The sequence below is a fragment of the Panthera onca genome, chromosome C1 (assembly GCF_046562875.1).
Source record: "Panthera onca isolate mPanOnc1 chromosome C1, mPanOnc1 haplotype 2, whole genome shotgun sequence".
NCBI lineage: Eukaryota > Metazoa > Chordata > Mammalia > Carnivora > Felidae > Panthera > Panthera onca.
The window spans coordinates 204665314-204689523 of NC_138346.1; the positions used below are offsets into that span (position 1 = coordinate 204665314).

A 24210-nucleotide genomic window follows, 5' to 3' on the forward strand; every position below is an offset into this window, starting at 1 on the left:
CTCTCAGGCCTATGACATCCAGGGCTTCCTCACCCTCCAGGTCTTAGCTCAGGTATCCCTTCCTCCAGGAAGACCTCCGGGACTCCCAGACTGAGTGTGGTCTCATACCCACCCTCCAGGCCATCTTATGGGTTCTCACAGTCCTCGGCTCCCCCCTGCACACACTCCATCATCTGGGCATCAGGGTCTCATCTCTCCTGGTCTCTCTCCACTATGAGCTCCTGGGAGCAGAGGCCATGTCGGATCCGCCCGCTGCGTTCAGGCCCAGCACACTATAGGCTCTGGTCATTTCCAGAGGCACTGGGGCATTTGCTGGTCACGGGCAGAGGGTCAGACCATATTCTGTCTGGTGCTCCTGGGGACACGGATGAGGCTGCTGCTTTCCCTGAGGGCCCCAGATCCACTTCCTCAGATACCAGGTATCCCCCCTTGGGGAGGGGACATAGGGACTCTGCTCAATCAAGAGTTTGGGGATGGGGTCGGGGTGACACGGGTTAGGGATAGGGAATGAGGAATCCCAGCTCTGCCCCCGCTGGCCTCATTTTCCTTAGCTGTAAAGCAGGAGGATAACTTCGTGGTGGCAGTTGGGGAAGGGCAGGGTGTTGCTCTTAGCCTGGTGGCCATGCCAAGGAGAGGCTTGTGGTGGCTGTTTCTTTAGACACCATCTCTCATTGGCTGCCCCCTCCTCATTACTTGGGATTCCCCCAGCCAATCCTACGGAAAAGAACCTTTAAGACAATAGCCCATCCTTGCAGTCACACTGACCCCCAAATCCCCTCCTACGTGGACATTCTGGTATCATCTCCCACAGTAGGCAGATCCAAGCTTGGTGGCCAGTGCTACTTTACTCTAGCTTTGGGCCTTGATCCTCCAGGCCCCAAACGGGGAACCAAATGACCCAACGGGGCCATCACTTCCCCAAGCACCCCCACTCCTTACCAAGCCAGCCTGCCTCCCATCTCCCTTCCCCCCACTTCCCCCAGCTGGATTCTGCACTGAGCAGCGGGGCCTCCCTCTACTCTCCACTGGGACGTGACATTCACCAGTGTCACTTCTGGTCCCATCTGCAGAGTGCCCCCCACCCCCACCCCGGCAGCTAATCCCCACAAAGCCCAGCGCAGGGCCCGCATGACAAGCAGGCCCCGCCAGCCTGCAGCTCCACCGGGCGTGCTCAGAGGGGCCGAGGCGGGATTCCGCGCGGCTGTCACTCTCTCTGTCCGCTCCTCTAATTGGATTCCCAACACGCAGAGGTCAGCAGAAACGCTGGAGAGAAGAGAATCAAAGGGAAGGGGCATTGGGGAGATAAAGAGAGGCATTCTTCCCGGGCCACAAAGACTGCAGCTCGAGGGGTGGGAGGGGACCCCATCTGGAGGGGGAAGGGGCAGGGAGAGCCGGAGCAGACAGCAGAGACCGCAGGGCCGGCTTTCCTCCAGCCTGGCACTCCTCCCCTCGCTCACATAGCGCCTTGGGCTTGTGTGCCATCCTGCCCTCTGGGGGGGATCTGGGCATCCTTCAAGGCCTGGCCTCCTACTCCTGCCTGGAAGTGTTCTTGGAATGTGGCAGGAAGGCTCAGGAGATGGACAGACCTGGGTCCCAATTCTGGCTTGCCACCTGCTACCCAAAGTGGGGTTCAGGCAAGTCTTTGCAATTTTCTGGCTTCAGTTTCCTCCTTTGCGGGATAAGGGTAACACCAGCCGCCACAGAGGGCAGCAGCTGGTGACATTAGTGACACAGAAGTGACATTAGCCAAGTCCTTGGAGCACAGGGCCAGGGCACAGTAGGGGTGCACAGTTCATGTGTGCCCTTCCCTCTCTCACAGAAGAACCACGGCTCCTCCACCGGCCTGTCCATGACCCCGGCTTTGGGATATTGTGTAGACACCGCCTCTCTCCCAGGAAGAAAGAGAAAGTGCTGCGTAAACATAACACCCGAGACAGATGTGAGAGGAACCACAAGCCCCAGCCTGGGCGGGGACTTCATCATCAAGCCTTTTCCACCACCAGAAACTCGAGGCTCCAGGAAGTGAAGGGAAATGCCTGAAGCCATCCGACTGGAAAACAGCAGAGCCTGGACGAGGACCCTGACCCCAGCTCAGCACTCTCACTGAATCCCCCCCAGGGTCCCCCATGCTCGTCCCATGAATGATAAGCAGCGTCTGCATGTACGTGTTGTCTGCACAACCAGCGGGGAGGCGGACAGGCCAGCCTTGCTACAAAACGGTCCCTATTTGCTTTAAGAGCATTGCAACCGCTCACTTTGGTTCATGAAAGAGACATGAAGAGGACCTCAAAGGGAATTTCTAAGAGACAGAAAAATCAATGGCCCTGACATCCCGGCCCCCAGAAACTATGTGTGTGTGTGTCTGTATTACACACACACGCACGCGCGCGCGCACACACACACACAGGCACAGTCCACTATCTTCCACAGCATGTACACACACATGCTCACAAATACCTATTTTCAAGGGTATGCATGATACACTCTGGCTGGATCTCCTGTGGGTGGATGTGCCCAAAAGCACACATACCGACCTGACCCGCGGTGCACACACCCAAGGACATAGACAGGGACCCTCACATGCAAGGATGGACGCACACACTTGTTTCACGTGGCACACGCATTCCTTTACACGTATTGGTCCAGCTGATCTAGCACATATGCATGAATATGCTCTCCGCTGCACACACGTGTGCTGACACAGGTCAGAGGGACAGAGGAACACACAAATACAGGGACAATAATGACATACAGTGGGCTCCAGGGTGACCTGCTCAGACAAAGGCACGTATGTGTCCCACCCCTGAAATGTACACACCTGCTCATTATGTCCAGAACGTTCCAGGCACACACGTGGAGGTTGGGCCAGTGGGCGCACTTGTGCACATACAGACACAAACACACTCCCAGCAGGCCCAGCCAACACTCACACACCCGATGGAGCTAGTGCACACGCACGTGCATGCGTGCACACACTCACACACACACACACGCACGCACGCAGGCAAGCCAGGATGTTCTGCCCTGATGCACGGACCCCGCATGTGTGTATGCATATCCCTCTCAGGCCTCCAGGGAGCTCCCACAGACAGACAGCTCTGACAGCAGGGTGTGGGGGGAGGGCAGCCCAGGGCTAGGGTTGCCAGGGATACGGATGTGGGGCTCCCAAAGCTGCTCGGCCGCCCAGGCAGCGCAAAAAGGCCAGCAACCACTCTTAGGTTTTTTAAATGTTGCTAAACAGATGGCAACACCTTTAAGGGAAGAAACTGGAGTCTGGTTTCCTGGAAGGAGCCAGGTAACATGAAGCTCTGGCCCCAGAATTTGCTGGGGACAGAGGGATAGAGGTGGGCAGAGCTCTGACTGGCCCCCAAGTCCTACCCGGCCCACTAGTCAGATCTACTACACAATAAGGTTATGGGGCCCCTTGCTGTGTGGCCTGGAGTAAGTCAACTGCCCTCTCTGAACCTCACTTGCTTCCTCTATAGAAGGGGATGGTGAAAACCCTAAGCATTTAGATAGTAAGTTCCAGGCTAGGATCAGCACTGACCACATGCCACCTGCTGGGTGCGGTGCCCAATACTCTCATTATCTGAGTCCTCACAGCTCATCTGTAACACTCCATTTATTGATATACCCACTTTGCAGACAAGGAGATCAAGGCTCTGGAAAGTGAGTCATCTGTTTTGGGTCACATGGGGAGTAAATGTTGCAGCCAGGATCTGCACATAGGCAGCTGGCCCTTAACCGATGTTGCTAAACCTTCCTGGCAGGCAAGGTGGGGTCACGATTCTCATGTCACAGATGTCACAGCTGCCCTGCTGGCCTCACCAGGGGCACCATAAGGACCAGGCCGATAGAATCAGAGTAAGAGTCATTCCGTAGATGGTGACACCGAGTCCCACAGGCAGGAGGGGAGGGAGTTGCTGTGCTAAGATCCCAGAGTAAGGAGGGCAGAGCCCAAATTTGGACCCAAGCACCCTGACTCTGTGAGCCGCTCTTGTGCTGCTCAGTAAACGTACCTTATCTAGTCAAAACGCTGCCATTCCACAAGCGCATATTAGGCGCCTGCTGTTTGCCCAGACTTGCTTGTAACTGAGAGGGGATTATCAACCAAGCCTTACCCCCAGAGACATGTATACACAGCCTTGCTCCCCAGGAGCTCTGCCAAGGCACTGACTGTGCCCGCCTGAGAAACATTGCTTTCTGGAGCAGGAGGACCCCCTCCGTTCCCCATCTTCTTCTGTCTTCTGAGCCCTTAACTCCTCTGAACCTCTCCCAAACCCCGTGAAGCTGGGACTGCAGGCCCCATTTCACAATGAGGAAACAGTGGCTCTGACCCAGTGAGTCAGGCAGCAGGGTCAAGATCTGAACCCAAGACCAGGAAACTCGTGAGCACACGGTACACTCCTACAAGCTCCTGGAGAGAGGTGGGCACCCCAGCAGGCTCTGTGCACCAAGTACAAACACTGTCAGGCCCGCACAGGCTGGGGAGCAGGGGCCGGAATTATGTTTAATAATGTATGAACACAAGTAATATGGGAACATACTCTCTGAGACCCCCAGCTCCAAGAATTTGGGATTGTATGGGAAATGCTGAGTATCAAGAATAAGGACCCTCCATCCATGCCCACAAACACCCGTCCCAACCGCAGAGAGACCTGCTGGACGCCCCGGCCATGTTGGTACCCCCCCACCCCGAGCCCACTGGAGGTGGTAGGAAGAGGCCCAGCCTCACTAAGGGTCTTTGTTGGTGTCTTCACGAACATCAAGCTTGGCAGGTATGGTCTCTGAGACTGGGGGAGTGGGGCTCTGCAATAAATCTTTATTTAGAATAGACCCTAGTACTCTAGAGACTGCAAATAGCGGTGAAGACAGAAATGCCTGTCCTCAAGGGGCACGCATTCCAGCTGGGAAAGACAAGTAGTGAAGTGACAAACAAGTGAACATACAGTATGTCACACGGTGATAAGGGTCACGGAGGGAAATAAAGCAGGGAAGGGGACGGGATGCATGTTTCCATGTGTGTGTACCCATGTGCACTCTTTTCAAAACTGGGGCAATGGGGGGGGGGTCTTGGTGAGAAGGTGACTTTTGGGCAGAGACCTGCAGAAGGTGAGAGGGATACCTGACAAAAGAACATTCCAGGCAGAAGAAACCACCAAGGAGACCAGCGTGTCTGGAGTGGAGGAGGCAGGGAAGAAAGACTGGTCGGAGAGAGAGAAGGGAGCGACAGGTCTGTAGGGCCTTGTGGGCCAGTTTTAGGACTCTGGCTTTTGTTCGGTGTAAGAAGAGGGGCCTCAGGGGGTTCTGAGCAGAGGATGGGGGTTGGGAGGGTTAGAGCCTGGGCATCAGGGTCCAACAGGCCTGGCTGTGGTCCCAGCTCTGACTCTTCCCAGCCATGAGCCTCGGGCAGCTCACTCTACCACCTGAGCCTTAATTTCCTCATCTGAAGAGTGGGGGTAACATCCTTTCACTTCCTAGTTTGTTGAGAACCAAATGAAGTAAGAAGTGGGAGAAAATGTTACTAACAGTGAAACACTGTACAAATATTCCGGGGGAAGAGGACAGCTTTGGATTTCGTTTCCAGCGCACGATCCATTAGCTGTGTGATCCTGGGTTGGTGGTTTTAACCTCTCTGAGCCTCCACTTGCTCCTCTCTAAAATGAGAATATCACCTATAGCCAACCTCTGGGATCTGTAGGATTCAGTAAAGCTGGAGTGCCTGGGTGGCTTAGTTGGTTGAGCATCTGACTCTTAATTTTGGCTCAGGTCAGGATCCTGGGGTTGTGGGATTGAGTCTCACATGGGGCTCTGCACTGGGCATGGAGCCTGCTTAAGACTCCCCACTCCCCTGCCCTGCTCTCTCTCCGCCCCTCTCCCTGCTTGCTCTCTATTTCTCTCTTTGGAAAGATAGAAAGAAAAAGAAAAAGAAAAAGAAAAAGAAAAAGAAAAAGAAAAAGAAAAAGAAAAAGAAAAAGAGAAAGAGAAAGAGAAAGAGAAAGAGAAAGAGAAAAAGAAAAACGAAAGAAAGAAAGAAAGAAAGAGAGAAAGAAAGGAGGGAGGGAAGGCAGGAAGGAAGGAAGGAAGGAAGGAAGGAAGGAAGGAAGGAAAGAAAAGAAGGAAGGAAGGAAGAGAAAGAAAAGTAGTAAAATGCTGTAAAAAACAAAAATGTTAAAAAAAAAACAACAGTATTCAGCAAAGTATTCTATACGAAGCCTAGGGCATAAGGCCTGGTGACTAGCAGGTGCTCAACCTGCCAATGTGTGTCCCTTCCTCCTTGGGCTTTTGTCTTTGTTACAGATAGCTGGGGTCTGGCCGGAGGTACAGAGAGCTGGGGTAGAATCCTGACTGAATGCTGTGTCCCTGGACAGGCCATTTCATTTGACATCTTTGGGCCTCAGTTTTCATAACCATGAAGTTGCTGATCAGTCATCTTGGGCCCTTCACTTGAGGGAGCAGAGAGGACAGGAGACAAAGCGGGCGTGCTGTTTGGACACCAGTGCAATGGGAGTGAGTGTGCGTTTGTGGGCCTGTTGGTTGGCTGGGCAGACGAGTTACCATGAGCAGGAAACAAGTGTATGTGATAAAAACAATAGGACCATGCAACCTCCACAGGACCCAGTGGGGAAAGGTTGGAAAGGCCTGAGGAAGAAGCAAAGGGCCGGAGATACCAGACAGAGGAGGAGTCCCAAGGCCGACTGACGTTCAGGGAGACGCTGGTGGGTCCCCCGGCCCTGGGTTGGTTCATCTTCAGGATTCAGGAGCCAGTTCACATCCCACCAAACTCTCCCCCACGTTCCTTTTCACCCAAACCTTGCATCCGAGCTGCGAGCGACTCACCCCTGGGGTGGACCACCTCTTCTCACCCAGATGGAGACTAAGGTCCCCTGTGGAGTTTCAGGGGGGACCCCCGGGGTCTCATGCCTGCAGATACGGAGGCCAAGGGTGGAGGCTGTCTGTCTCTCCAGAGGGAGCCCATGTCATCTAGTTCCGGTTCTGGCCCAAAGTGTAATGTGGCCCTGGGGAAGTCAGGTCCTCTCTTGACTTGAGTTTTCCTCGTCTCTAAAATGCCGATAATAACCTTCGCCTTGCTTCTCTCATGTGGGTATCATGCAGATCAAAGTATCTCATAGGGTGAGACCAAATGCTATACAAAAGCAGCCTCTAATCTCTTCTGGAACAAGGCAGGGTGTAAGTAAATAAATACTGTGCATATGTAAGACATTATAATTACAAATGGCATTTCCCCCCCAAGCTATGGAAAAAACCCCACCAGTTTGGTATAGTGTGAAGAATTCTCATTAGGACTTTAGGAGGCCTGGGTTCTGATTCTAGCTCTGGACCTGACAAGGTGAATGAGTCACCCCACCCCCTCTGCCCAAAGCCTTGGTAGGGCTCGAACACATGGTGGTCTCAGAGGGGCTCTGTCCGTTCTGCCGGTGAGGAATTAACAATATAATGTCCCCCAAGGAAAGCAGTCTGGGGTGGGAGAAAGGACTCGGGCTTTTCCAGGCAGGTCAATTCAAGCCTCTTACCTGCTGTGTGGCCCTGGCCAACAGGCCTGGGAATTCCCCTCTCTGGGCCTGCTCCTCCTCTGAGGTCAAAGTTCATACCTAAAGGTTCGGAGGAGGGGGGGAGCAGGGAGAAGCAGCAGGATGAGGGCCGAGGACAAAGGGCCCTGGGGAGGGGGTGCCCTGCAGGGCGGGGTGGAGGCCAGAATGGGGCCTGTGGGGCCTGAGCCAGCTGCCGCAGAGCAATGAAAATCTCTTAACCACACGGAATTGTTAACGGCTCCCAAATCCTGTTGTACCACAGGCTTAGAAAGGCTTAAACTGTTAAATGCATAAACTTCCTCAATAAACGGGCCTCTCTCGCCAGATCCTGAAGCCCAGCCAGATGTAAAGGCAGCGGCTGGAGGGAGGGGAGCTTCCCCAGCTGTTTACGGTCTTGCCAGAGCGCTGTGGAGGCAGCCTGTGACCAAACCATGGGCCTTGGTGCCTTCAGGGTCCCACGCCAGTCTGGGGCCGAGAGAGAGGACAGCACAGGAGCTCCAGAGTCAGAGGGCCTGCGCTCCATTCCTATCCCTCCGTAACCGTGTTACCTCAGACAAGCTGCTTGCTCTCTCTGGGCCTCAGTTTCCCCTCTGTAAAACAGAAATGATGATACCTAACTCCCAGGGGGGACTGAGAGTCATTGAGACCGAGAGTGAGAGCTGCCTGGTCCACAGGAAGCTCCTAACAAATGCGAGCACTGGGTGCCTGCCACAAAGCCTTTTCGTCACCTCCAAGAAGTGGGAGAAATCAGAAGCGGGGGGCATGAGAATGCACACCTACCCTGCCACCTCCGAGGAGTGTGACCGTGGGCCCCAGTCTGCTTCCTAGTCCGCTGGGGACATTCAACAAGGTTACCATGCAGTTTGAGAGACGAGGTGAGCATTCGGTAAATGCTGTGTGGGAGCAAACAGACTCTTCTGTTTGGCCAGAGGTTAGACGAGGGGTGGGTGCATGTCCCTCCTGGAGGTCTTCTGTCCCTTGAGCATGAGGAGAAGAGACCCACAAGGGCTTCTCCACCCCTGAATCTCTGCTCTGGGACAGCATTCCATTGTGCCCAGCATCTCGATATGAAACCAACTCGTCCTTCAAGGCCCAGACACAAGCCTCCCTCTCCTACTAGGAAGCCCTTCAGATTGTCCCACCAGGGCGGCCCCACAGTCCTGAGTATAAGCCCTTCCCCGCCACCACCTCCGGGGCCCCTCAGCAATCTGGGAGGTGGGCAGGACAGAGTATATCCAGGCCTCACCCCATTCTGGTTAATCAGTTGTTCAGCGGTTGCAGAAAGCCAAGTTCACATTCTGCCTCCGCTGCTTACTGACTGTGTGGTCTTGGGCACAAGACCCTCCCTGGACCTCAGTCTCATCATTTGTGAAATGGAGCTAATAATGATGTCAACAGAAGATTCGAAAAGATCCTGGAGCGTGTAACACAGCACTGGGCACACAGGAGGGACTGCCTAGCCTTCAGGATTCCTTGCAGCCTCTGCCTCACTCAGCCCTTTGATGGCATGGAGCTAAAAAGCCTGGCAGTCCCTCCACCCTTCTCCTCTGCCCTACATTTCTCCTCTCCCCACCCCCACCCCCAGCCGGCTACACCTTGTTGGGGTCGGGGGCGGGGGAGGGGGAGGGGAGGTCAGCAAGAGGCCAGGGTTAAAAAAGTATCATTTCTGACCATCTTTTTCTGGACTAATTCCTGCCTTTCCTTCCTTTCAATCTCCAAAGCCCTGGAAAAATGGCTCCTCCTCCAGGGGGCCTCCCCAGCTTTCCCCAGACTCCTTCCTAAGTGCCCCAAGGCTATAGTAACAGAAGGAGCCATCTCCCCCACCCCCACTGGAAGTTCTAGGAAGGCAAGAAGGGCCTTCATCCTCTCTACAGTCCCCACATCTGGCCCAGGGTCTGGTGCACAATAGGTGCCTGGGGAGCTGTTATGAGTACGGCAGGACAAAATTGTTCAGTATTTCCTGCCCAGACCCCCGAGGGGATATGAAGACCATCTTATCCCATGCCCTGATATTCAGTTCCTTCCATATAGTTGACCCAGAGAGGAAATTGGGCTGAAGTGGCCCTCCCTTCCTTTCTAGGAATATCTACTGTAGCTTCCTCAGGGCCTTTGCATCTCCTCGTCCTCACCTGGCTAACTCCTGCTCCTCACTCAGCTTCCACTTAAACAGCTCCTCTTTCCAGAAGCCTTCCTCTGACCACCAAGGCCCTGGTTGATGCTTCCCTAGGTAGGTTGGGTTCCTTTGTCTGCTTCCACCTTCACTACCTACAGGCATGTCTGTCAACATCTCTAGACTGGGTGGTCTGTGAGGGCAGGGCCCATAACTGACCTTTCCAAAAACCCCGATGCCCGGCCCAGTACCTGGCACATGACAGGCACTCAATATGTGCTAGCCTCCTGGTCTTCTATGAAGACATCACTGGCCTCTCTATGAAGCAAAAAAGTCACAAGCTGGTGTTCAGTGAATCTCTGATGGCTGGTTGGCTGGACAGGTGAACCAGCGTATGGACAGATGGATGGAGGGCTGTAAACAAAGATGCTTTGAGAGCACAGGGGAAGGGGAACTTCAATTTTTCAGAGCAGAGAACTGCATAGCCTGAGTGTGCTGGCCAAGGTCCCCTCCAATCCCCTTTTCAAAAGGCTGGCCTGTGTGGTCTTGGGCCTGGCCTGAGCCTGGGGGTCTGGAGGGGATGCCTATTACCCCTCCCGCTCCCCCAGCTGGGCGTCTCCACCCTGCCCTGGAAGAGATGTAGCAGAACTTTCTGTGTGGGGGTCTGGGCCTCTCCTCCCACCCAGCATTCCAACCCTCACACCCTTTCCCCAGCCAGCACAGGCCCTGCCAGCTGGAGGCCTCCCTCCTCCTCACCCCAAGACGGACCGCACCCTACCCCACAGACTCGCCAGACGCATCTGGGCCACTGGTCCAGCCTCTATGGGAAGGGCTGGAACTGAAAGCAGGGTATGAAGGAGGCCACCCTGAGGTTGGCCCAGGACCCAACCCTGAGGGCCCAGAGATAACCCCTGGCCCCTCCCTACCTTGGCTGAGGGAGCACAGGATTCTGGGAGAAAAACAGAAAATAAAGCAACAGGCATAATATCTCCTACTGGTGAGCATGTGGGGAAACAGGCACTGTGTAAGTCTGCTGCCAGGAGGGTACCTGAGCGGTCCCTCTCTGGAGGGTAACTTGGCTCTGTGTGTCAAGCTCTAAAAAGCATTTGATCCCACAATTCCACATCTGGAAACATACCTACTCAAATATGAGTATTCGTGCACAAAGAGACAGGGACAATGACTTGCATCCCAGCATTCATGAAGAGCGAAAAATGGCCAGCAATTACATGTCGAACAACAGAGGACTGGCAAATAAATTATGACACATCTTTCCTATGGAATTCTAAGAGCCTTCCAAAATGATGCCAGAGATCTAACATGACACGGGAAAGTGTCTGTAAAATATCAATCAGTCAAAAATCCTTGTGTATTTTTAGCGGGAGTCCATTTTTTCTTTAAAATTAATCAATACGGGGGCCTCTGGGTGGCTCAGTCCGTTAAGGGTCCGACTTCGGCTCAGGTCATGGATCTGACAGTTTGTGAGTTCGAGCCCCGCGTCGGGCTCTGTGCTGACAGCCTCAGAACCTGGAGCCTGCTTTGGATTCTGTGTCTCCTTCTCTCTCTGCCCCTCCCCTGCTCACGTTCTCTCTTTCTCTCTCTCTCTCAAAAATAAATAAACATCAAAAAATAAATAAATAAAAAATAAATCAATATGTGTAAATACACTTAGAAGGATCTCCACCAGCCTGTTACAGTGACTATCTCCGGGTGATTTTAATTTTCTCCTTTTTGCTTATCAGTAATTTCTAAAGATTCCACAAATGACCTACATTGCTTTTGTGATAAGGAAACGTTTTTTTTTCCTCAAAATCAAAAGCTCATCAGAGGGGGGAGGAAAACATTCACAGCAGAAGACGGTGTTCATAGAAGTCCCTGTTTTTATTTTTATAACACTTTTCTAGGTATTTTCTCATTTACTCTGCACAGCAGCCTTTCTGTTTATCCTGTTTTGCAGATGAGAAAACAAAGGCTGGGAGAGGGTCAGAGCTGGGGTTTGAAACCAGGTCTCCAAGGCCAAGGTCAAGGAGAGGTCACGGCTGGGGAGGTGGGGGGTGGGGTGGGTGGGTAGCAGGGCTAGGAGCTGCCAAGCAGGGCAGGGTGGAGGAGAGGGAGAGGCTGGGAGAAGCCCAGCAGCTGGGAACTGGGAGTCTGGAGCCAGAGGATCAACATGAACGTGCAACCGCCCCCCACCCCCACCCCCTCCCCGCTGGCTCACAGCCCCTCTCCCTGTCCAAGCTAAATATTAAAAATCCCATTACACCCCGACAGTACACAGCAATCACGATCACTGTGGAAATGCCTCCAGATCCCTTATAGATGCGGGTCTGCTGCTGGGAGAGAGGAGGGCAGGGTCCCCACTAGTGGTTAGGCTGGGGATCTGATGGGCAGGGGCGAGTAGGAGCTGAGGTAGGGAAGGAGAGACCAAGAGAAACTGGGATACAGAGACAAACTTGGAGAAACTGAGGCAGGAGCACATTCACAATCAAGCCCAGGAACATCTGGAAAGAGTCAAGAAACAGACTTGGGAGCTTGGGGGGAGCAGCCGCTGCAGGGAAGGAGTTCCAGGGCCACCCTCCTGCCCCCACCCCGACCCCGCCGGCAGATCTGCTGACGGCAAGCCCCAGTGGAGACCATGATGTTGCGGAGACTGGGGACTTGGGTAGGAGAAGGGGGCAGAGTTCTTGTGAAGGAAGTCCCTAGAGTCCCTCACCTGCCAGCTGTACGCCCAGTGCAGGTCCCGATCAGGTACCCAATAAAAAGTGCACAGAGGAATGAACAGGGAGAAGTCACACCCTAGCACCTGCACCCAGTAGGGCACAGGACACCCCCCAAACACACCCTATACCATCATACCTCAGGGCCTTTATTCATGCAGTACGTTCCCTGACCTACAATTACCTCCCTCCTTTCTCCCATCCAAATCCTACTCACTCTTCAGAGCCCAGTTCAAATGTCACCTCCTCCTTGAAGCCTTCTTCAGAAAAGGCTTTCTTTCTCATATTCTCAAAGTGCTTTGACTGGATGGACCTCATTTCTGGAAAGACCGTACTCTGCCTTATTCTCCGTGTGTCTGAGTCCCCTGCTCACCCAGGAGCCAGTGAGCCAAACCCTGTGTCTCAGGTGCTCTCTGCCAGCCTTCCCAGGGCGGCCCCTGTCACCTCAAGTGACACCTCTTCCAAGAAGCCTTCTCTGGCCCACCTGGCTAAAGCAAGTCTTCTTTGTTCTCTCTTGCTACAGCTTTTCCCCCCTTTCATTCATCACAGCCCATAACTATTTTATTTATTTGCTCACTAACTTTTCGCCTCCGTCTTCTCCCATCCACCCACTCAGACGAAAAACTCATTCGCTTCTGTGTTTCCCAGCATCGGTGTGGGCTTGGCTCATAGATGGTACCCGATACATACAGATCTGCCTCAACTGACGATGGGGTTACATCCTGACAGACCCACTCCAAGTCGAAAATATTGTCAGTGGAAAACTCGCTTAATGCACCCAACCTACCACACAACATTGTTTACTCTCACTTACCTTAAATGTGCTCAGTTGAGCAACATCCTCTAACACGAAGCCTGTTATATCTCAGGCAATTTATTGAATACTGTACTGAAAGCGGGGAAAGAATGGTTGCATGGGTACAGAATGGTTGTTCTTGCATCACTTGTCTGCCCTCATGATCGTGTGGCTGGCTGCCCAGCAGAAGGAGAGAGTAGCAAACCAACTATCACCAGCCCAGAAAAAGATCAACATTCAAAATCTGAAGTACAATTTCTGCTGAATATGTCTCACTAGAGCACCAGTGGGAAGTTGAAAAAATTGTAAGTCGGACCATGGTAAGTCGAGCCTTCTATATTTGCTGGAGGGCTAAACGGCACACAGAAGGTACTTAATATATGCTTGTTGAGCGGTTGACTGGCTTCTCCAGGCCCCTCCCTTCTCTACTAAGCCCTGCACACAGTAGGCACCAGAGGAGGTTGGTCAGATTGAGTCAGTTTGGCCTTCTGTTTTGTGAAACGCTCAGGGCACTGGAAACTCCCAACCTTTCATTAACCACCACTGTCTGTCCCCCCCACCCCTTCACCCTCCCAGGATGGCTGCCACTCCCCTGAGGACTCATCCACTTACTTGTCATCTGTCAAGGAGACTTTATCCGGCCTTATCTTCTCCAATTGTATTAACAAAGCAATGGATTTTTTTCCTATCAAGTTATGCCTCAATATTAAATGGATCTTCCCAAACCACACTCTCCTGTAGATTCTGCTAATGACCCCTTCCATCCCCGAGGGTGGATGTTCCCGGGCTGGGCCTGCGGTCACCAATCTGGCTTGAAGTCCTGTTTGTCTGACCAAGGGTATGTTACCACACCACGTGTCTGAGCTAATGGTCCTGTTACAGAAACATGAGGGCCGCTTGTTTAAAAATGTTGATTCTTAGGGCGCCTGGATAGCTCAACTGGTTGAGCATCCGACTCTTGATTTTGGCCCAGGTCATGGTCCCAGGGTTGTGGGATCGAGCCCTTGCATCAGGCTCTGCGTTGAGCGTGGGCCCTGCTTAAGATTCTCTTCGTCTCTTCCTCTGCCCCTCTCCCCTGCTTGTGTTCTCTCTCTCTCTTTCCTCCAAATAAAAAAAAAAATAATAATACAGTAAATTCTGTGTTATCCATCCACCTGTGGCTCCATCAGAGCCACAGAATCAGACCTGGGGTAGAGGTTTGCACCAGACCCAGGAATCTGCATTTTAACTAACTTCCCAGTGGATTCTGAGGCAGAGTCAAGGCCAAGAATCCCTGAATTGGAGACTGGAGACTGAGAAAGCATGCCGCCAACCACTCCGATGTGAGCTGTAGCCACCAGCCCTACACATCCCGGGCCAGTGGGACCAGTGCCTCTGGGACTTGCGCTGGAGTAGCCCCACATCTGGGTGGCCACAGCACAGGCCACGGCATCTGCTGGTGTCCTTCTGGCTTCCTGAGCTCATTAATCACACCCTGACTGGCCTCCACTCACACCCAGTGGCTGGCTGGACTAGGCTGGGCCTGGGGCAGGCAGGCTGGCCGTAGGTCTGGGGAGGTGGGCTGGAGGGGGGCGGGGCCTACTTGCACGGAGAAGCTCGGACTTGGAGAACCTGCCTGTGCCAGGTGGCCTCTATGATGGCCTCAGTGACCCCACCTCCTGGCACTCACACCTCACGTAATTCCCTCTCCTGGAGTGTGGGCTGAACTGGGTGACTGGCTTTTAACAAAGAGAATACAGCAGAAGCTATGAGATGTCACTTCTGAGATGAGCTCATAAAAAGACTGTGGTTTCTGTTGTGGGTGCTCTCTCTAACGCTCTCAGGTCAGTCGCTCTGGGGGAAGCCATTGCCCATGTGCATCCCTGTGGTGAGGGACCAAAGCCTGCAATCAACCATGAGGATGAATGTGGAAGCAGACCCCTCCCCGGTGATGCCATCAGATAATACCACATCCCCCGGCCAAGAGCGTAGCTGCAGTCCCAGGAGAGACCTTGCACCAGAGGAAGCCCCCTGAAGCCATACCTGGATCCCTGAGCCTAAGAAACTGAGAAAAACAAATGCTTTTGTTTTCAGCTGTGACGTTCTGGGGTGACTTGTTATGCAGCAATGGGTGACTAGTGCACCTTTTCATCTGGGCACCTTCCAGTGATAGTTCTTCCTCTGTCCCTCCCCGAACCCCAGCCACAGCCAGGTCAGACGCTGTACCAGTCCCCCCTAACCCGTGGTGCTTCATGTCCCCAGATCCTTGTAGATCCATCCTCCAGAAGGCCCGGGCCACCCAGTCAACATATGCCTCTCCCAAGACTCAGCCCCGATGTCACCTCCTCTGGGAAGCCCTTCTCTTTCTGTGCCCACTGGATTCCAATCAAAGCAAGTCAAAGGCATGCCCTCCCTTGTTCATTTACAGTCTGCGTCCCCTGCTAGACCGTGAGCTCCTAGACGGCAGGGCCACAGCCGCATTCTTGTCTGTCTCACCCGACGCTCAGCACAAGGCCTTGACACAGAGCAGGCGCGGGCGAGGTTTGATGAGTGAATAAACAATGAGCGAGGAGTAACTGATTCTGCCCTGTGGCCCACATGGCCCGCCACCTCCTGAGGCTGTGCACTTTCAACACTCAAGTATAGAAAGCCAGATCTGTTATCTTCCCCCAGAAACCAGCTTTTTTCCCCAAATGTCCTTTTCCAGGACCGTCACCTCCCTGCAAGCCGGGCTTCACTGTTTCCTCCTTTCCTGCACATGCCATCCTTCTCACTCACCCTCCTCACACCCCTTCATTCTAGCCTGGCTCCTTCCCTGCACAGTGGATGCCCACTCCAGAGAGCCACCACCTCTTGCGAACACGGCCGCTGCTTCCCCACAGGCTCCTGCTGCTCTCTCTTGCACCCCACGTGCCCTCCCAGGCACCTTTAAAATGCTGCTTCAGAGCATGGAGGGTAGGAACAGGGACAGTGGATGTGACAGCATTTTATAAACGGGAGGGTCACTGCAGCTACCTCAGGCCACACTTTCACTGGTGCTACAGGGACCCTGGAATAGGGTCCAGACTCTTTGCCTGGCACATGGGGGACCCCGGGACTCGATTCCAGCAGGAAAGGCAAGAGCAAGTGGCACAAATAGGGCTTTAAATCACCATCACAGCTCACGTTGTAGAGTACCTGCACCAGGTCGGGCTTTGTACACGTCTCGTTTAGTCAACATTTATTAAGCTCCTACTGTATACTGCAAGTCATTATAGTTGCTTTACAGTCTTGACTTGTTGAGTCTTCGGAAGTACCCTATGAAAGAGGGTTTCATACTCAGCATAGGACAGACAGCTCATAACAGGGGTGGTATTCGAACGCAGGTCCGTCTACTTTCACAGCCTTCTACCACCGTGCATCGCCTCTTACAAACGTCTTAGGTTTGCAAACCACCTCCACGATTCTTCACCATAATAAACACCACCCGTACCACCGCTGACTTAGAACGTTTCCTTAAGTTAACCAAAGTGGCACGGTGGCTAAGGGTGGGCTTGGAATCACACTGCCTGGGTAAGACTCCTGGCTCCCCCACTCACTCTCTGAGCCTCGATGTCTTCATATAAATGGCACTTTCTCTTACAGGGCTCTTGTGAGCATTAAAGGAGTTAGACCTAGAAGGTGGTCGGCCCACAGGAGAAGTGGTGGTCAGGAGGCCTGGCTCACCTCCCCACCTGCGAGGATCGGAAGTAAGCGCGTGACTTGCCTTGGCCACTGAAGTGGCCAGAGGAGTGTGCACGGCCATTGAGGCAGAACCCTAGAGCCGGCACACAACCCAGCTCACACCGCTTCCTTCCGTCCTCGTGATCACAACATTGCAAATGGCGGCTCCTCCATCCACTTGGCTCCCAGAGGGAGGAATCCTGGAGCCGACCCACGAGGGACAGGTAGCACTGGGCAAGAAATAAACGTCTATTGTTTGGTCACTTCACTCTAACCTGGCCTCTACTGTCCGATCCAGCCAAAGTCCAATAAGTCTGAACTTCCAACTGTTACTTACTGTGACTTATTTCTGCAAAAAGGAAACCACATCACTTTCGCAGATGGAGACATACAGCACCACTTGCCCCTGTTAATAGTCACGTAATAATTAAAACGAGAAACGTCTATCCTGGCACCAACGAAAAGCACCTTGCACGCTCTTGCCATTCAAGAAGCGCTCTTCAAATGTCTCCCTCCAAGACACCGAACAGCGGCTGCACGTTTGGAAACCCGGCCAAAGAGCGCCTCACGGTCGGCTCCAGGCCACTGCCCTTACCAGCCCGGGACCCCAGGCCCAGGTCCGCAGCCAATACCAACTCCACGCGCTTGCAGGGGCACCTGCCCCACTGCGGCAGTCCTTACCTCTGCAGACCGTGCCGTTCTCCACGGCCTCGAAGCCGGCTTTGCACATGCAGCGCCCGATGGGTACGAGCCACTCGCCGTCCCCGTTACAGTACAGCTTGATGGGCACGTCCACCTCCTCGGCATTGGCGATACAGCTGCCCCGGGCAGCCACCAGCGATGTGCTCTCAGCCCCCGACAGTGTCTCCTGGAAGATGGCGCCATTCTGGATGATGCGGGGGCACTTGCGGTAGAAGACACGCACGGCAATAAGGGACATGCAGCCACCGTAGTCCTGGAAGGCCAGGTAGAAGCCGTTGCGGGACACCGGCCCGAAGCTCCGCACCTCGGTGTTGATCTTCATGACCCGGCCACCCAGGTCCACCTGGGAGAAGCTCTCGTCGGCCGCAATGGTGTCCACCTTCACCCACGGATTCTCCATCCAGTTGGGGAAGGTCTTGGTGGCCGAGTCGAAGTCGGCCTCATAGTAATAGAGGTTGAAGGTCTCCTTGCAGGAGCCGGGCACGCTGGGGATGCTGCTGCAGTCACGCACGGAGAACTTCATCTCCACGTGGATGCGGTGGGCACCACGGCGCCGGATGAACTTGGTCCGTAGCCAGTTGTTCTGGCTCGACTCAAACACATTGCACACCTGGTACGTGCGGATCGTGTTCATGTTCTCATCGTAGCCACTCACCTCTTCCCACTGTGGGTGAAACACTAGTCAGGTGGGGGAGATGGGGCTCAACCCCAGGGATCGTCTGTCTATGGGCGAGACACAGACCCTGCCTTAGGGAACCCTTCAGTCTACTGGGTGCAAATAGGACTCTGGCCACTGGGGGCCTCCTAGTCTAACGGGGGAGGCACAGCCTCTACCTCGGGCATCTTCTAGTCTGATGATGGAGACGTGAGTCGTACCATCAGAGAACTCCCAAGCTGAGGTGGAGACATGGACTTGGCCCCCAGGAATTCCCCACACTGTGAGGGAGACATGCCAGTCTGATGGGAAGGGCACACACGCTGCTCTTGGTTTTCCCCTGATTTATACGGGCGATGTGACCCTCACTCCAGGGCAATAAAGGAGACATGGCCCCCGCTCCTGGGAAGCTCCCACCTGGAAGGAAAATTAGGGAGAGGCCCAGCCTGAGGGGATTCCTCTGCTGAGAGCAGACATCGCTTTGTGTCTGGGGAGTACTAGTCTGATGGGAGAGACAGAACTTCCGCCTACTGGGAGCTCCTATTCCGATCTGGGAGACACAGTCCTTACCCTAGGGGATTCCCAGGCTGACAGAAGAAGAGCTCTCACCGCCATGATGGGGAAGACGGGCGGTCTGTTCTGGGGCCTAACGTGGTTAAGAATGTACCTGGAGGGAGACTCACTCCCTTCCTGCCTGCGGCACGTGCTTCAGCACCTTCCCTGGACCCCAGCCTGGCTCTCGCACACCCAGCTAAGGGATTCCCGAGCCCCACTGCTGGGTGGCACCGGGCAGGGCCACGGAAAGCTGGGGATGAAGGGTACGGGGCACACGTCTCCTCACACACCCTCACAGGCCAACCCTCACATGCTGAGCCTTTGTTCACACTTTTGTGCCCTCCTCGAGAACCCTCTCATCTTCTCTGCCCATCCTTCTGGAACCTCTTGTGGTGTTTGCATTCATTGGCTCTCCCTTGGGTCTTTGGGGACAACCGGCCTGGTCTGGGCGGGGGCCGAGTACTCCTGGCCCTCTTGGCCTGGTCTCCCCAGGGGGGCCGAAAGCTTACTGAGAGTAGCCACGCACCCCCCTCTTTGGCACTGGGCTGCCTTTACCCGGGGTAGACCCAAAAGAGCCCCAACAGCAGAGCACCCCCTCCTAGCCATGCCGGCCTGGGGTGGGTGCTGTAAGAGGACCTCATTTCTTTGTCATTATGGTCACACATGGTGCATATTATTATCTCCATGTTACAGATGAGGGAGCAGAGACCAGGGAAGTGAGGTCATCTGACCCAAGCCACACAGACCCAGACCCATTCCTGCACTCGTGCACACAGCCTCGAAACACAAGGACCCACAAGTACCCCGGGAGTCCTGGGTTTTGCCCCTGCCCTGCTAACTTGATGTGTGGCCTGGGGCAAGTCACTTCTCCTTGCTGGGCCTCGATTTCCCCAGCTGGGTGGAGGAGGGGGAGGCAGGTGGCGGTATAGAGGTGTCACCCTGAAGTCGGTGTTCCTTGTCCTTTGGCCTCCCTCGGATATCTGGGCCAAATCTTTGCGGGGCAGTGCAGTGGCCTGGGGAGGGTTGATGTTGTGAAAGGCCAGTGCCCGTGGGGAAGGCCGAGCTGGAGCCTGCTAGCCCAGCCTCTATGTCAGTGGTGGCTCTGAAGCTCCCTACATTGCTTCTTTTTTTTTTTTTTTTTTTTTTTTTTTGGTGGCACCATGTGACAAAGTCAGCCCCTTGTTACAACCACTGCTCTTCTTCAGAACTTAATTAGAGCACTTAATTAGAGCACTCTGCCTTTCTCCCCTCTCTCTAATTAACATGCGGAGGCCCTGCAGCCTAAACACCCCAAATAATTGCGTCCGGGGGCCCTGCAGCCCAGCCTGGCCTCATTACTGATAGGGTGGGGCTGTGGGCCCAGCCGCCTTCGCAGATGGAAAATTGGTGACAAGAAAGAGCCACAGAAAGAGGCCTGACCCTAGGGCCCTGCCTATTGAGAACACAGGCCTGGGGTGGGGGGTGGGGGGGGATGTAGCTCCTTGGGGCAGCGGCCGAGTCCCAGTGGAGGCGCTGGGATGGCGGGGAGGGAAGAGATGGGCTGTGGGGACCCAGGGGAATGAGGAGGCAATGATATGAAAACCGGTGGCGAGGACAATGGTGATGGTGGGACTACTGTAGCTACTTATCACCGGGACCGTGCAAGACGCCGTGCGGGAAAACCTCACACCAATCCTGCGCAGAGGACATGACCAACATCGTTTTATAGACGAGGAAACTGATGCTCAGACAGGCTGAGGAACTGGCCCCAAATCACATGGCTGGTGAGTGGCAGAGCTGGGACAGAATTTCAGGCATGTCTGACCCCACAGCCTGTATGTAAGCGCTGGGCTGGCTGGTGTGGGAAGAAAGAGGAATCTCAGATTGTGCCTGCTCTTGCTTTTGAGGGGCTCAAAACCCTGGCCCCAGGAAAGTAGGGGGGCCATGGAAGTGGTCAGAGAGATTTTGGGGGAAGCCTTGTGTTATGGGTACGCAGAAGGCTCGGTCACAGCCCTGGATACAAACCTGAGCCCCATCACTAACTAGGTGTAACGTCCCTGGCAGGCGGCTACACCTCTCTGAGCCTCAGTTTCCTTAACTGTAAAATTGAGGTGTTTCCTCCCCTTATTATTGGAGAAGATGTGTGTAAACGTGCTTCCTTGATACAGTATATGATAAGTGGGTGCTCAGAAAATGACAGTTCACTTTCCTCATCTGTAAAATGGGGGCAATGCGAATTCCTGCTTCTCAGCCTTGCCCTGAGGATGCCATGGGATAAAGGCTGAAAGCATCCAACATGTTGTCATGGTAACCGGCACGCCAAATAGTAGGGGACCAATAGGGTGGGTCAATGAGAGGCAAGCCCTGGGCCCTGAAAGAGGGAAAGGGGATGGAATTTAGGGGGCATTCAGGCGCTGCAGCAAAACCCCAGGTCTTCTGAGGGACTGGGCAGGGCTTGGGGACCACTGACTCACCCCTGATGGAGGATGCACGATCCAGCCCAGCTCTGCCGTCGCTGTGGTCGAGTCCATCAGCGTTTCTGTGAGGAAAGCAAAGGGTCAATGCCGCCCACCTACGGAGTGCTGTCAATCACCCCAAGACCCCACCCCTCAAGGGCCTTCTTTACAGGGCTCCACCCACTTCCATTGCGGCAATCAATCATCTGGCTGTCCCGCCCCATAATCCTACCCACTCCCATGCCCCAGCCAATCGTCTGAGGCTGCCCCTCCAGGCTCCACCCCCTTAAAGACCAGCTCCAGGCCCTCTACGCAGGGTCATGCCGTTTGTGAGCCCGTCATGTCCTACCAATCTAGCGACTGCCACTTCCCTCCCTTACTGGTGGATTAGGGTCTTAACCTGGAGTCTCCTGGGTGGGCTTCAGGGAGTCCACCAGGCAACTCCTGAAATTTTATGTAAAACTTAGGGTGTCTGCTTTTCAGCTTGCATCAAGTTCTCAAAAACTGAAATGTGGGCCTTAGAAAGGTCTCCCTTTGGTCCCAGCTGAGCCCTATTAGTTACCCTACCTTGGCTCTCTGGCCCACACTTCCAATCAGGGACATCTTCCCCCTTCTTCAGGTACCTAGAGTCCTCTAGAGGGTCCCCACACTGGGGCTCCCTCCCCTAGGCCTCGGTCAACTGTGCCCCTAGGATAGGGCCCTAGGAGTGGAGGGGTGTTGAGGGTGAGCACTGTGCCAAGTGAGTCTAGTCTATCACCTGCCCTCTGGGGATTCAGGAAACTCAAATCAGCTTCTGAACCAGCCAGGGCCCCACTCGCCCACCCTCCTCTCTCCAGCAGCTGGAAGGAAGGAGCCACATAGCCTATGACAAAGGAGACCCCCGAGGGCTAGAAAGAGCCCTATTCACCCCCAGATAAGGCTTAGGACCCTTTCCCACTCCCCCTTCCCTGCCACAAGGAATTCAAGACACTTTTAGAGCTGAACTGCAAGGCACTGAGCAGATTTAAATTGGCCCCTTTCAAGCATTCATCCAACAAATGTATCCTGATGCCCCTTCTGTGCCAGGCAGTGGGTACCTTGGGAGAGAAAACGGTGAATAGCAAGACCTTACTATGGAGTTGTTCAGTCTAGTAGTGGTGACGAGCCATGTACACATAACGGCCACGAGAGAGTGGGCACAGAGACCTAGAAGCTCACAGCTGGACCTTCCTTACCACCTAGCTCTGCAGGAGTAGGTAAGGTGTGCTTGCCTCTATGCTCCACTTCCGTGCCCAAGCAGACATCACTAATCAATGCCCACACTCTGTGGCCACACGATGCTTCTCACCACAGTGTGCCACGAAGCTGACACCCGCCATTTGAGATGCTATCTCTGGCCCAGCCAACTGCTTCATTTTGGACATAGGGCAACTGAGGCACAGAGAGGGGAAGAGACTTCATAAAAATCACAAAGGAGTTGGTAGCAGAGTGGGAGGTGCAGATCTCCTGCCTCCGACCCTACAAACTTCTAGAGACTTAGTTGGATAACCTGGGCTGGATGAATTAGGGTGAGGATAGTTGGGGCAGGGTGCACACTGCCCAGGTCAAAGGTGTGAAGGTCGAAATGGGAGGAACAAGGTCTTGAACTACGGTGGGGTGGTGTGGATGGGAGGAAGCATTCAGCCAGAGGTGACCCCACTCAGACCCACGAGCTGACAACAGAGGATGCAGCAGTGTCCCCGTGACCGCCTGTGGCTTATGTCTGCGGCCACTATGTCCCTTTGCACTGGGGGCTGGTGAGGGGAGAGGAGGGGTGCCAGGGACGGTGGAGTCCAGTGCCAAGGGTGTCTTTTTGATGGCAAATTGGAGGGAAGTTCTATTGTGCTGCTTTGGAGCTGAAAAAAGGGTTCCTTTTCACACTCCGAATGCTACAGATTTTTCTTCCTGGAGAGAACAAGGGCTGAACTTTTAACCTGTTTTCTCTCATCGGCCTCAGCCAGAGACGCGCCAAGCCGGGCTCTCTGCCTGGGCCTGAGGAACAGCTGCTGGGAGCCGCACGGAACAAGGGAGAGGAGACTCTGCTTGGGACTAGAAAGGGGTCGGGTGGGGGAGGCACGCCTGCCAAGCAGGTGGCCCCACCCCTTGGCTGGATTCTTGGGCTGACCCAGAGGCCAAGCACTAGAGGATTCCACGGCCCAGAGGAGGGGCTGTGAGCTGACATCCTCATTGTACGGGTGGAAACTCAGGCCCAGAGAGGGCAAACGACTTGCGGAAAGTCAGACTGCAGGCTGGTGCTCAAACTCCGGGATCCCAGGGAGCTCAGTCTGGGGTGGGTGTTCTACTGCTCCCCTCTGCCTCCCCCTACACCTAGAAGTAGCAGGGGGGGAGGTGGAAGGATCCCGGAAGGCCAGCAGTCAATTTGCTGGTTGGTTCACAGAGAGGAAGGGGCTGAGAGGGAGTGTGAAGTTTGCAGGTCTCCTGGGACGGAGGCAGGGGGCTCTCATCTCTCCATGCCTGTCCCGGCTTCACCTGGAAGCCTGCCGCTGGGAAAGCTGTTACTCCTCGGGGCTATGGCAGGAGGTGACCCACGGGGGCTCTCCCCCTAGCGTCTCGGCCTCTTGCTTTCCAGTGTTGACATCTCCCTCCGCCCTCTGCACAAAAGGCAGGGAGGCAGAGCAGATAAACTAAGGGTCAGGAGGTCAGAGGGACTTCGATTCCAACACCTGCTCTGTCTCCTACTTGCCTTGTAACCTTGGACCTGTAACCTTCCTAAGCCTCAGTTTCCATACCTGGAAAATGGCCATAGTACCGTCTGAGTGTGGCCGAGGACTGAAGGACAGAGGAGAGGGTTAACTTGGAGTCTAACACAAAGCAGAGCCTCGGTAAGTGCCAGTTAGTCTTTTTTCAGACTGAGTGTGGTGCTTTTTTGGCTGACCCCGTGCCTGCACACACGCCATTTCCTTTGGGCTCATGAGGTGGCTCCTGAAAGTGAAGGCGGGTCCGAGAGGCTCCCCCCACACTCCAGAC

At 54.3% G+C, this 24210-nt stretch overlaps 1 protein-coding gene across 3 annotated transcripts in view; it reads right to left on the reverse strand.

Moving 5' to 3' along the window:
- The window catches only part of EPHB2 (EPH receptor B2), a 188617-nt gene that overhangs the window by 104493 nt on the left and 59914 nt on the right, over window positions 1-24210 (reverse strand). For all 3 annotated transcript variants that reach the window (XM_078452229.2, XM_078452228.2, XM_078452230.2), the window contains exons 2-3: window positions 21223-21287; window positions 17539-18223 (exon numbers count right to left, since the gene is read on the reverse strand). In XM_078452229.2, the coding sequence (XP_078308355.2) occupies window positions 17539-18223; window positions 21223-21287 (750 nt within the window). The remainder of the gene's footprint in view (window positions 1-17538; window positions 18224-21222; window positions 21288-24210) is intronic.